Source organism: Dryobates pubescens, chromosome 21 (genome assembly GCF_014839835.1).
Source record: "Dryobates pubescens isolate bDryPub1 chromosome 21, bDryPub1.pri, whole genome shotgun sequence".
Lineage (NCBI taxonomy): Eukaryota > Metazoa > Chordata > Aves > Piciformes > Picidae > Dryobates > Dryobates pubescens.
In genome coordinates this window covers 17,172,603-17,185,165 of record NC_071632.1, presented here as the reverse complement: position 1 = coordinate 17,185,165, position 12,563 = coordinate 17,172,603, and the positions used below count along the sequence as shown (strand labels likewise).

General features: G+C 46.4%; 1 protein-coding gene across 1 annotated transcript in view; it reads right to left on the bottom strand.

Moving 5' to 3' along the window:
• The window catches only part of PLCD1 (phospholipase C delta 1), a 57,804-nt gene extending 56,682 nt beyond the window's left edge, over window positions 1-1,122 (bottom strand). The window contains exon 1 of the mRNA XM_009899122.2: window positions 767-1,122. Coding sequence (XP_009897424.1) covers window positions 767-800 — 34 coding nt within the window. The 5' untranslated portion in view covers window positions 801-1,122. The remainder of the gene's footprint in view (window positions 1-766) is intronic.
• Window positions 1,123-12,563: the final 11,441 nt, after the last annotated feature.

Genomic DNA, 12,563 nt, shown 5'->3' with positions numbered 1-12,563 from the left:
CCTGGTAATGCTAAATTGATTGTGTTTAGGGTCAATCACTGCTTGCTCTATTAGTTTAGCTTTGTCTATAGCACATCTGTAGTAAGAAAGCACCTATCTCATTAAACAAAAATAAGACCTGTAGACTTTCCCCATGTCTTTGGGATCACAATATCCCATTTCAATCTGTAGCTATCACAGTCCTGAGTTGTTTCTGTTCCTCAGAGTGAGTAAAGCACAACGAAGAGGTAACAAAGTAATATATTAAAGTCAGATGAGGGACTAAGGGGCATTTCAGTACTCTGTCAGACAAACCTCCCAGTCTTGCTACCAATTGAATCTTCTTAAACCTCACTTGCTGGAAGAACAGAGAGGATTACTTCTTCTTTAGAAACATTACTTATTATGTACTTAACATTTATAGAGTCTTAGGAGTAGACCCTGAATGGAGATGATTTGTCCTGGCTCTGCTGCCTTCACCAGAGTCCAGAGAGTTGACTAAGTGGAGCATCCGTCCCACTCTGTCTCACCATGAAGGGGAGGAGATTTGGATCAACTTTTCTCGACTTGCTGACACTTAACCAGCCAAAGACTCTCTTCCTACCAACACTGCTAACATATTCACTGAAAAAAAAACATGTCATCTCTCTCTGCAACACCGATTAAAAGCTGCATTGCTTACAGATGCGAGAAGGGAGACAAAAGAAAAGGGAGAAGAGAGGAGGGAAAACAAAGTTCTCGAACAAGGTATGAGAGGTGAAATTCAAGGACATTTCTACAGACTTACTGTTACAAGCGAGGAAAGTGCCATTCGGTTCCATTGCTGCAAAACAAGCCGCTGTGCAGCAGCAGAAAAGGGCCCCGGCAAACAGCTGTGCCCAGATGTTAGCTCTGGCCCGGGTGGAAGCTAGACCCGCGACACTCCCCCTGCTCTCTGCTCCAGTAACCCCCAACGTCAGCTCCCTCCAGAGAGGCCTGCTCCTTCCCCTTGGCTGGAGATGTGCCCTCGCTGTGACTCCTCATTTATTTCTCTCCCGCACCCGCACGCCGCCGCCTGCCCAGCGCCGCCAGCGAGCCCAGCGCCCGAGCGCAGCACCGCGCTGGCCCTGGCTCCTCCCCGCTGGAATCTGGCGTCTTCAGCCCCGGCCCAGCCTCCTGCCTCTTGCTACCGCGGCGGCTTGACAACCGTGCCTCTTTCCGTGGGGCTGGCACACTTTCACGCCCCGCTCCCTTCCGGCAAGGCTTCCAGAAGGCATCAAGTGCTGTGAACCTCTCCTTCGTGGTCCCCAAATCTCGGAAAGGGGCTTAAAGATGCCAGCCTAGGTCTACAGAGCTGTTGCACGCTGGTGCAGGCATATTTCTTTTCTCGGGGGGGGTGTGGAGGGGGACCGACAAATCAAAACAGGTCGGAAATTGCCAATGTAGAAATAGAAGCTGTAACCACAAACGCTCACAGAGGCATGAGCTCAACGCACTAAAAGAGTGACGAGCTTTGCATTTAAGGCAGTGAGGCAGAAAGCAGAAACACTGCCCAGTGCTGAGGCTTCTGCTGAGTGGGACTGACAGCCTCCATTCCGTTCCCTGCTCTTGAATTCGATATTTTATAAGGGTAGAAAGATGATGCTGGCAAACAGGGAGGGGAAAAGAAAGAGAATCCATTAATCCAGTATGGAAAATGAATTTTCTCTCCACTGAAATGCTTGGGGGGTGGGGGAGGTGTTTGCAATTATTGTTTCGTTGTTGTTTGTTTCATTTTCTGGTTATTTAGGTTATCTTGCTGCAAACAATAGATGGATTTGTTGGCAGATTCAAAGCCCTTACTCCTCAGCAGCTGTAAACCCAGCAGCTCCACTGACTGAAGGCAAAAGTCCCTCTGTGATGGTGACAGACAGGGGAGACACATCATGAAAAACACTTTGGGACTAGGACTGTTTGTCCCTCCCTGCCAGGAACTGGGCTGCTCCCTCTGGGAGGTTTTATGGGCCACAAATGTAAGGCTGCTGCCACCACCCAAGGAAAATCACCCAATATAGCAAAACTCCCTGTGCTAGTACAAAAAAACCCCTGAAATTTAAATAACTAACTAACTAAATAAATAAATAAGGGGGGGGGGAGGGGGCAAGGGAAAAAAAAGACAAAGAGCAGCAATTTTAACCCCATGACCCCACAAAAGCCCACTCTTCTACCTCATGGCCACATACACAGTAGGGGGGGCTCATTTCCTGCCACACACCTTCCAAAGGACCTGGGAAAAAGCATCCCTTTTGCAAACCACAGACAAGGGGTCACTGGCTTGGACAGGGGCAAACTGTTTGGCAGCAAGATAGGCTGCTGGCAGGCCAGACAGACGGCTGGAGGCACCTAAGAGATTGCTTGTGCAGCCCTAAAAGCCTCAAAGCAGAGGCATTTCCGGAGGACACCACCAAAACCTGTCACCCTTTCAGCTGATGGGGAAGAGTACTGGAGGGAGTGTACAAGAGGCTGGTGGATGAGTCAGCCAGACTGGAAACTCCGGTAAAGCTGAGGTGGTGAGGACATTACGGTTTTCACAAGGGAGGAAAAGCAGAGAAGAGCAGTTTGAAAGTGGTGATGAGAAATGGCATTAGAGCAGATCCTCCCTGCTTTATATCACCCCTCATTGCATCCTCACATTGCCTAACACAAGCCCCTTTCTTAGACACATTTCGGCCTCTCTGGCAAAAGGAAGATGTAAGTGACCTACAGCAGTCCCAGAAATCACAGAATCACAGAATCAATGAGGTTGGAAGAGACCTCAAAGATCATCAAGTCCAACCTGTCACCGAAGACCTCATGACTACTAAGCCATGGTACCAAGTGCCACTTCCAATCCGCTCTTGAACACCTCCAGGGACGGTGACTCCACCACAGCAGCACAGGACACAACAGCACCAGGACATGATCATCACTCCCCTGCATGGCTGTGAACACCACCATGACTGCACCGACTGCCTCAGGCTGGGCAGAGCATTGCCAAGCAAGTGAAACTGAGTTTTCCTGCCATCATCCCTTCATTTTTGAAGGTGATCCCTTCATGACAGCGCACCATGCATTCTTGTGTTTCGTTCTTATCAGGCTGCTTTCTCTGTAGTGATAGCAGAAGTGGTAGCAGTGGTGCCTGTCACAAAACCTTTCCCAGCTTTTCACTTTTCCCCACCACACTTACTCTCCCTGTCTCTCCATAAATCCACAAGCATCACCATTTAGGCTCCTCTGAACACTGTGGGACCTTTCTGTCACCCTAAGCTAATTCATCACCATTCCTAAAGCCTTCATGGGCGTGATACTGTGTACGTGCTCAGAGCAAGCCTGGCACTCACAGCCAGCCTTGAATTTCTTGCATGGAGAGTAAAGGAGTCACCATCAGAACTGGTGATACCCTGCATCAAACACCCAGAAGCTGAGATCACACAGCACACACAGGTCTCATCAGACCCTTGTTTCAGAAGGCAACAGTCCTTTTAGCTAGATTCCTGCATGCACACCATACATGATGAGCTCCCTTTCCTTTGCATTGCTGAAAGCCGTGTATGTGCAGAATAACAATGAAACCGAAGTGACAGGAGAAGCTGCTGGGCTCCTCTGAGCTGCAGGAATCCTAACAAACAACATTCTAGGCATAATACAGCAATGTAAGACTGTCAGACAAACCCAGCCTCTGATCCCCGTTTTGCATCGCTCTGCTTAGCGTAGTCCTTCCTGGTTGGGATTTTGGCAGATCCAGCAGGTGTGAGACGTGAAGGGAGGCTGCTCTCTGCCTAGCTAATCCAGCATCACAGCTGAGTGGCAAGCTTCAAACTGGTGACAGAACTGCAAAAAAAAAAGCCTGCACTCATCTGGAAGCCCTAAAAGAGCAATTCATTTTATGACAAAATGTGCAGTTAAGACAGACACTTTGCAGCTGACTGCTGTTGCATCTTGGCTTATCGTCTGAAAGCTGACTGCTTCTTCCCTGTTCTGAACAGGTCTCACAACCAGTTTTGTGGCTCTTAATCTTCGAGATCAAGCCAGGATTTGAAGGGGAGAGTTCAGTATGATTAAAATTAAACAGCACTCCTTTGTGCATGCTGTCTCTACTCACAGCAACAGTACTGTTGGCAAGGGTCAAAGTTAAAATTCCTGCAATTTATTCTGAGGAGATTGGTCTCAGCATCCATAAAGTGGCATTTCAATACCCTTTTTAGGCACTAGAGGTTTGCCTTCTCTGATTTAAGAATTAACTTTTACAGTGAGATAGCAACAGGACTGTGAAGTCTTCTCTTTCATTGCAAGGTAACCGAGCGAGGTGATTGCATTCCCTCTGCTCATGCTGATTTAGCTCTATTTATTCCTCAACACAATTGCCTCCTCCAGGATTTTACAGCAGGCCAAGTTGACACATACTGATTGTTTTGCAGAAGGAACACTCCTCTTTTAGCAGTGAAAACAAAACCTGACAGAAAAGTCTGCTTTCCTGAATTCTACAAATACATTATAAATTACAAGGAGCAGATTTATTCCCTCCTGTGTGCACCACCCACAAGCAGTGACTTCACTGCTGAGCTCAGCTTGGTGTCTCCCAGCGTTCCACACACTGCAGGTTATTACATTTAATGGCTCCCTAAGACTTAGGAAGCTGCTTTATTTCCCTGCTTTGTTGTCATGTGGATTTTAATCCCCAAATCTCCCTGCCAGACTGAAGAGGAATGTGAAGAATTCCCTGTGGTGTCTTAGCCACATATCACAGGCAGCTCCCGTTCTCCACTTTTCCTTAGTCAGGATCCTGGCTGCCCACAGCTGTACCTGGACCTAAGCTCCTCCCAAAAGGAAGGCAAACTTGGGATGAAAAAGTAGAACAGCAATAAAAATTAGAATGACAGGATAAGGGCATGAAATCAAGGAGAGGAACAGGCAGTTGTAGGGCTGCTTGGCCTCAAGGCACAGGGTTTGTTCTCCTTGTTTGTGTGGGTTGTCTGCTATAAGATGGGACCCATACACAGAATAATGCAGTTATAAATGCCAGTGCAGGGGGGGAGGTGATAGGATTGAAGTCTACATTGCAAAGTTTCCCCAGGTGTGGGAAGAAACCACAGAAATTACTCCAGAAATAAGCAACCTCTTATTTCTTTTGTTCCTTTCTCTTCAGCCTCCCTTCTCCAAGGGAAATTGTCTGTGGAGGTGTTCAAGAAACAAGACACAGCACTTTGAGACATGGTTTAATGGCCATGGTGGTGTTAGGTTGATGGTTGGACTCAGTGTTCCTAGAGGTCTTTTCCAGTCAAAATCATTCTGTGGTTCTACGTGGGAGAGAGGGAAAGCACAGCTCCTCCATGCTGCTCCCAGCTCTCCCATCCCCTCAGCCACAGAAGAGGGCTCTCAGGGATGGGGTAGGGACCGGGACTCCCATGTTTCAGTCACACCAGACAGGAGTTCAGGGAGGATGCATTTCTTGAGCAGGAATCTCTGAACAGCAAGAGGCCAGAGGTGCTATGAGATCCTGTATGAAGCTTCTCTTGGGACTATGCATATGGATCTGCTGCACAAACACGTTTGTGGCAGCTGCTTCTCCCAAGTTGCTGTCAGGGTGAGGAGAGGAGGCTCCTGGAAGGCGGAGAGATGAAGACAGGACATATTGCAATACATACATCATCTTCCCAAACTACCACAAAAATCCTGAGCTTCAGGCTTATGCCAGTGACAACTATAGTACTCCCAAATCCTGATTAAAGGAGGCACAAAGACCTCACAAAGCCCATTTTACCCCACAGTCCCTTTAATTTGGCTCAGCCACAGCCCAAACTCTGGCTCAAAGAACTCTCAGCAAAGACAGCAAGACCTGAGCCACAGTCAGCAATTTGCTGTGGCTGTTTAGGTCAGGCCTTTTCCCTCCTAATTCACCTTCCACCCAGAAAATCTCACACAGCAAAGTGCCCAGCATCAGACAAAAGTAATTACATTTCAAAGGAATAAAAAGCCTCATAACCTGCTCTGGGCATCCTGGTTTTTTTCAGTCCATGCCACCATTTTCTAAGCTCATCAATCCCAGTCAGGACATTTCTGAGCCTGGAGATAGGTTGTAGGGTTGGCACCAGCTCCCTGAGGTAAAGTTGCCACCCACAGGGTAGTAGCAAAGCTGCCCGAGTACAAGACCAGCATCATGTTTTACAGAGGGGCAGGTCCTAAGCCAGGACACACCTTGGTGAACCCACTTGCTCTCTAGCCACTTAAGTGAATTTGGAAGGAGTTAAAGGCCAGACCGGCTGGGTGAGGAGCCTGCCTTCCTCTGTACCACAGCCTCCAGCCCATCCAGATGCCAAGACCATCAGCTGAACTGGAGTTGTGCAAAGTCGAGGAGAGCTCCCTTTTCTCGCACACCTACAGCCCTTTGCATTCTTCTCCTTGTTCTGTGCACACACAGCCCAGCCCAGGCAGCAGAGCGTGTGCAGACTTCAAAGCCAAAAGTGTTCCCAGGGTTCAGTTCAACAGTGAACAATAAATCATAGCAAAAGCAAAGCAGATTACCTGTCTCCACTCCGCAAGCATGACTCAAGTGTTGATTTAATTGTACACAGTGGAGGGAGTAGCTTTTCATCTCAAGACGAATGCACCTCGTATTTCCTATCGAGAAGATGCCTCCTGGCTCCCTCTACCTTTCAGGCTCTCACACACACCTTCCTCATCACACACAAACGTTCCCAGTGCCTCTCCCAAAGATAACAGCAAGTGCTTTGTTTGCTTTGCAAAAAGGGCTCAGAATTTCTGCCTCTGTGACGCACCAGGAGTGTAAGAAGTATTTAAGGGTTATACGACCAGCTTTAGTAGGTAGCTACGTGGGGGTTTGTAGTTGGTTTGGTTTGGTTTGGTTTGGTTTGGTTTGGTTTGGTTTGGTTTGGTCAGCAGAAGAATTACTGAAAGCAGCACAAAAGATAATGCCATATTAAACAGAGTTCACATCAATGCAGCAGTGGGACTGGAATTTTTCAGACACTTCTCTTACAGGCTGGCTGTCCACAGAAATTCTTTTTCATGCCCTTTCCCAGTCTGTTTACTGCTTTAGTGTCTTAGCATCCTCAGATCATTGGGTCTCTCTACCTCCAGCTGTAGTGTAAATAAACCAGTAACAGATGGACAGCAAAATGTAAAACTCTCAGTTGTCCTTTATAATTTGAGAACTGCTCAGGGCTCTTATGAAGCAGGCTACATACCAATTTGAAAGGCCAGCTCCAGCCATCCTGATGACTTAACTTTTGTAAAGCTATCATTACTCTTATCAGGACCATCTTTCATTAGGTGGACGTAGTTCTTGTTGGTAACATGTTGCACTCCCTGTCTGTGCACAATTAGGTGTTTAAAGGAGTGATCCTGCCAGTGAATCTGCTCCACCCAGCCCTTTCAGTGGATTTTCCCAGCATTGCCAGGTTTCTGGCAGCTGCTGGCTTTTCACCTGCAAGAAACATGTTGCAGTGTGGGGAAGTGCAGCTTCACGACTATGCCAGAGCTGGCACAGCTTAGCATCTCTGGAAATCAGGTTCCCTTTGGCAATGTACTGGGAAAAGCTCAGAAAGTGGCTTTATGACTCTCCAAGAACAGAGAGGACAACTCACTGGACAAAGTAATTCATTGCTGTTTATAAACTAGGCAGGAATGGAAGCAGCACAAGCCAGTATCAGTTCTGAGAACAGGTAGGGCAGCCAGATGCCTTGTTTATCACCACAGACAGCTGTGCCAAAACGTCTTCAGGCTGGATGATGTTGATGTATACATCTGCATTTAAACCATTTATTGCAACAGTTACTCCCATTCAGCAGAGTAGTACATGGCCACAGGATAAAGAAGTGACAGATGCTGGGATGTGTAAAACTAAACCTGCTGCTGGCATAATCCCATGCAAGTCCCATTAAAATTAATGAGGTATCTCTGCTTGAGCAGAAGATACATTTGATTTACTTAGCCAGAAGTATGCCTACCTGACTCTGTATATCTTAAGTATTTGGAAAGGTTTTCTCTTCACTTAGTTTAAGTAATCAAGAGCAGCTCTAACCACCAAATAAAGCAATAAAAAATCAAGAGAGTCATCTATTGCTGCGTTGGCCACAGTTAAAAACTTAGACTCAATGAGGTTCATATTGATTTTAGATGGGAAAAATCATATGAAAATAGAGAAGGGGAGGAAAGAGGTAAGATCATGCATAAAAATTGGGAATAAAATCATAGTATCAGTCAGGGTTGGAAGGGACCACAAGGATCATCTAGTTCCATCCTCCCTGCCATGGGCAAGGACACCCCACACTAGATCAGGCTGGCCAGAGCCTCATCCAGCCTGGGCTTAAACACCTCCAGGGATGGAGCCCCAACCTCCTCCCTGGACAACCTATTCCAGGGCTTCACCACTCTCATGGGGAAGAACTTCCTCCTCACATCCAGCCTGAGCTTTCTCTAGTTATTCCATAAAGCTCATTAAAACTCCAGGAATTTCATTATAAAGGAGACACTTCAGTAATTTGACCTTTATCCAGTGGCATGAAGCATGATTTAGGCATCTCACTCATTTTGTCTTCTAGACTGATTTCACTTTGTGGTCTATTTTGTGTTTGTTTACCTCATTTCAGCCACTGCAGGAGAGATTTATGAGCCTCTGAGAGTCATTTTGGGGTTTTGGTGTGTCTCTAGGTTTTAACCAATTTAGGTTTAAGTGAGCCCTCTAACGTTGAATTCCCTGACCTTAAATATTTTGATTCCGGGATAATGAAAATGTCTTTACCAGAGAGCTGTACAGAAAAGTACATGTAGTCTTAAATACTAATTAGCAAGATTTTTTAGAGGAGGGGACCCCAGAGACTTCTTTTGAAGCTATGAGAAGCAAATCTGCTAGTGAATAAGAAGCTGAAGGAAAATGTCACACAGGCATTTCATCATCTTCTCAGTTCAGTGGCTCGGTAAACAGCGTGGATCAGGCACACGGCACTGAACGGCATTTGATTTATGGCTGTGTGAATCACTTAGCAAATCTGACCATTAATATGAAGCTAACATGGCATGAATGAGGAACAATGGCCTGACTGGGGAATCTAGTGATGTACTAGGCTTACTGGTATGAAAACACTGCTTGGAGCGATTATCACTCTCGGGAAGGAAGAACAGCAGGAGACTGGGCCTGGGGTTCTGCCTCTCTTATCTGCTAATGGCTCCTTCTGATATTTCCCAGATCACAGCTGAGACACTGCACTTCACAGCCATTTACAGGCAGGCTAGCAAGAACGTTTCTAACCCTGAAAGACCACAGCCATTAGGCCAAGTCACCTGCTGTCAGGAATGCTTGACACAAGCCTCTTCTGCCTTGCACCGTTGCATCTTTGCAGCCAACCACACTGGGGTACCACACGGGGGAGGACTGATGATTAATGTCATGATGATTCCTGTTAACATACTTCATCTGTCAGCTTAATTCTCTGTAACTGGGATAATCACAGTAATTAGATGCAATTGTTCATATCATTGCCTAATTGCAGATTTGTTTATTTTTGTTAAGTGTAGCCAATTCATGTGAATTTTGGGTGTGCAGAAAAATATGGAAACTCTGAACTGCACTTTGCACAGCTTGAAAAATCCTGTTAGGGATCAGGTTGCCCTGTAAATGTAAACCACACATGAGGAGCTTGTGTCTCCAGAGTGTGCAATGCAGGTAATCAGTGATGTTGCAACCAAGGCATTTTTATCATAGAATCACAGAATCATAGAATTGTCAGGGTTGGAAGGGACCTCAAGGATCATCTAGTTCCAACCCCCCTGCCATGGGCAGGGACACCTCACACCAGATCAGGTTGCTCAGAGCCACATCCAGCCTGGCCTTAAAAACCTCCAGGGATGAGGCTTCCACCACCTCCCTGGGCAGCCTGTTCCAGTGTCTCACCACCCTCATGGGGAAGAACTTCTTAACATCCAACCTGAATCTACCCATTTCTAGTTTTCTTCCATTCCCCCTAGTCCTATCACTCCGTGACAGCCTAAAAAGTCCCTCCCCAGCTTTCTTGTAGGCTCCTTTCAGATACTGGAAGGCCACAAGAAGGTCTCCTCGAAGCCTTCTCTTCTCCAGACTAAATAGCCCCAAATCCCTCAGTCTGTCTCCATAGCAGAGAGCTCCAGCCCTCTAATCATCCTCATGGCCCTTCTCTGGACACCTTCCAGCACCTCCAGATCCTTCCTGTAACAGGGGCTCCAGAACTGGATGCAGTACTCCAGGTGGAGTCTCAGCAGAGGGGGAGAATCCCCTCCCTCGACCTGCTGGCTCTGCTTCTCTTGATGCTGCCCAGGATGTGATTGGCTTTCTGGGCTGCAAGTGCACACTGGTGGCTCATGTTGAGCTTCTCATCCACCAGCATCCCCAAGTCCTTTTCTTCAGGGCTGCTTTCAAGCCATTCGCTGCCCAGCCTTTATCAGTGCTTGGGATTGCCCTAAGCAATTTCTGATCCCAAGGAGTTAAAACTATAATTCACACAAGCCCAGTGACATCAGACTTCCCTCCACCCCCATCTCAACAATTCATGCAGAGCAGGAAAATGTTATTGACTTGCTAACATCTCCAGGGCAGATGTTTATGCAGAAAGTATGCAAGGAATTCCTGTGTCTCCCAGAGGCCTAATCAATGGCCAGCATTTTTTGGTGTTAATTTGCAATCAGCCATACACTAGGAAAAGCCAGACAAAGGATGAGGAGAAAAAGCCATTCTGAAATAATTTAGGAGTCAAAAAAAAAAGAAGAGAGAGAGATCAGAGAAGGTAACAATTTATTGCTAGATTAATTCTTAGATTACCATGTTTCCTAAATGAATAAAAGCCTGATCTTGTAAAATCTCATCAAATGTATTCAGAAAGAGTATTCATAACCTCTAATTTAGCTCCTTGCCTTATCTAGTTTCATTTCATAAGATGAAAGCTAGGAGCACAGTTCAATAAACTGTCACTGAGGAGTGAGGAGCCTTTGAAAAGAGTGAGGAGGACCAAATCAAGATGCTGAAGTATCTCAAAATAGACTAAATACCCTTCAGAGAGGTGGTGGTGCAAGTCATGTGCTGGAACTATCACAAAGGAAATAATGAATCTTCATTTCAAGTGCAAAGCAGAGCCCAAGTTTAGGTATAAAGGTGCAACAGCTATTTCCAAAATCATGCATTTACAGCATCCACCTTCCTCTGGCTGTTGGTGGTGTTTGGCTTTTTGCAATGAAAACATCACAGGGATAGCAGGGTGCAGACAGAAACATAAAAGATGCCCATTGAGGAAGTATTTTATTGGTTTTGGTGCCTCCTCATCAGTTCTGCAGCATCTGGTGCAGCCAAAGCAGAAAGGTTGAGTGACTCATTTCCTTCCTGCTCCTGCTGTGGGGCACCTAAACCAGCAAAGCCTTTGCACAAACCTGCTCCCCCCTCCGACTGTGGGAGCTTTGGTTTGTGCCTGCAGACGTGCTGCTGGGAACAATACCCGGAAACCAAAGCACAGAGCTAGCCAGCTGCTATTAATACATACCAGTGGGATCCCAGCTCCAAGCTCGTGGGCTGTACAAGAACCAGAGAAGAAAACCCTGAAGCTGTGGTCTGGGCTTTGCCTTAGAGTTTGTGGCACATTAGGCACCTTCCTTAGCTCCCCAGGGCTTCACCCATTGGATGCGATGATCTTGAAGGTCTCTTCCAACCTGGTCTATTCTAGTCTAGTCTAGTCTAGTCTAGTCTAGTCTAGCCTAGTCTAGTCTAGTCTGTTCTGGCATCAGCTATCCTTGTGCCCACCATGTGATCCTGGAAACTTCACTAGCCTCACTCTGGCCATTTGCTTGGTGGAACAGAAAGTGAAAATCCCCATGGAAAACTCTTTTTGTACAGACGTTGAGCTTGTAGGTGACACACTGCTGCTTGTGTCAGTGGTAAAGCTCAGATGAAAGGGCTGCTCTTCCAAAACAGAAGACAACCCAACAAAACAGCTTTGACTGCTTATAGCTTCATTTTCAAGTGTTGCAATCATGTGGTGTCTCATCACAGGAACCTGTCATATTTCCTACCAAAGAGAGCCAATCATTGAGTTACTCCCAGCAGCATAAATTAGCCATTCTGGACCTCTACCACACCATGCCATACTGCTTCCAGGACAGAAGACATTCATGCAAACCTATCTCTGCAAACCTGGAATCTGCAGAGTAGGTATGGGATACAGATACCTCCACAGTGACGTCCCTGGGGGGTAGAAGAACACTATTAAACATCAGTTAAATATTTTTGTTAGTGCAGAGTCTTTGAGATATGGAGAACTGAAGGCTGTGGTCTACCACCATGTAGATAGGATAGGATAGGATAGGATAGGATAGGATAGGATAGGATAGGATAGGATAGGATAGGATAGGATAGAATAGAATAGAATAGAATAGAATAGAATAGAATAGAATAGAATAGACCAGACCAGGTTGGAAGAGACCTTCAAGATCATCAAATCCAACCCATCATCCAGCACCACCTAATCAACTAAACCATGCAACCAAGCACCCTATCAAATCTCCTGGATGTGCCAAGAAATGGATTCATTAACCAAAAATAGCTCTAAGAC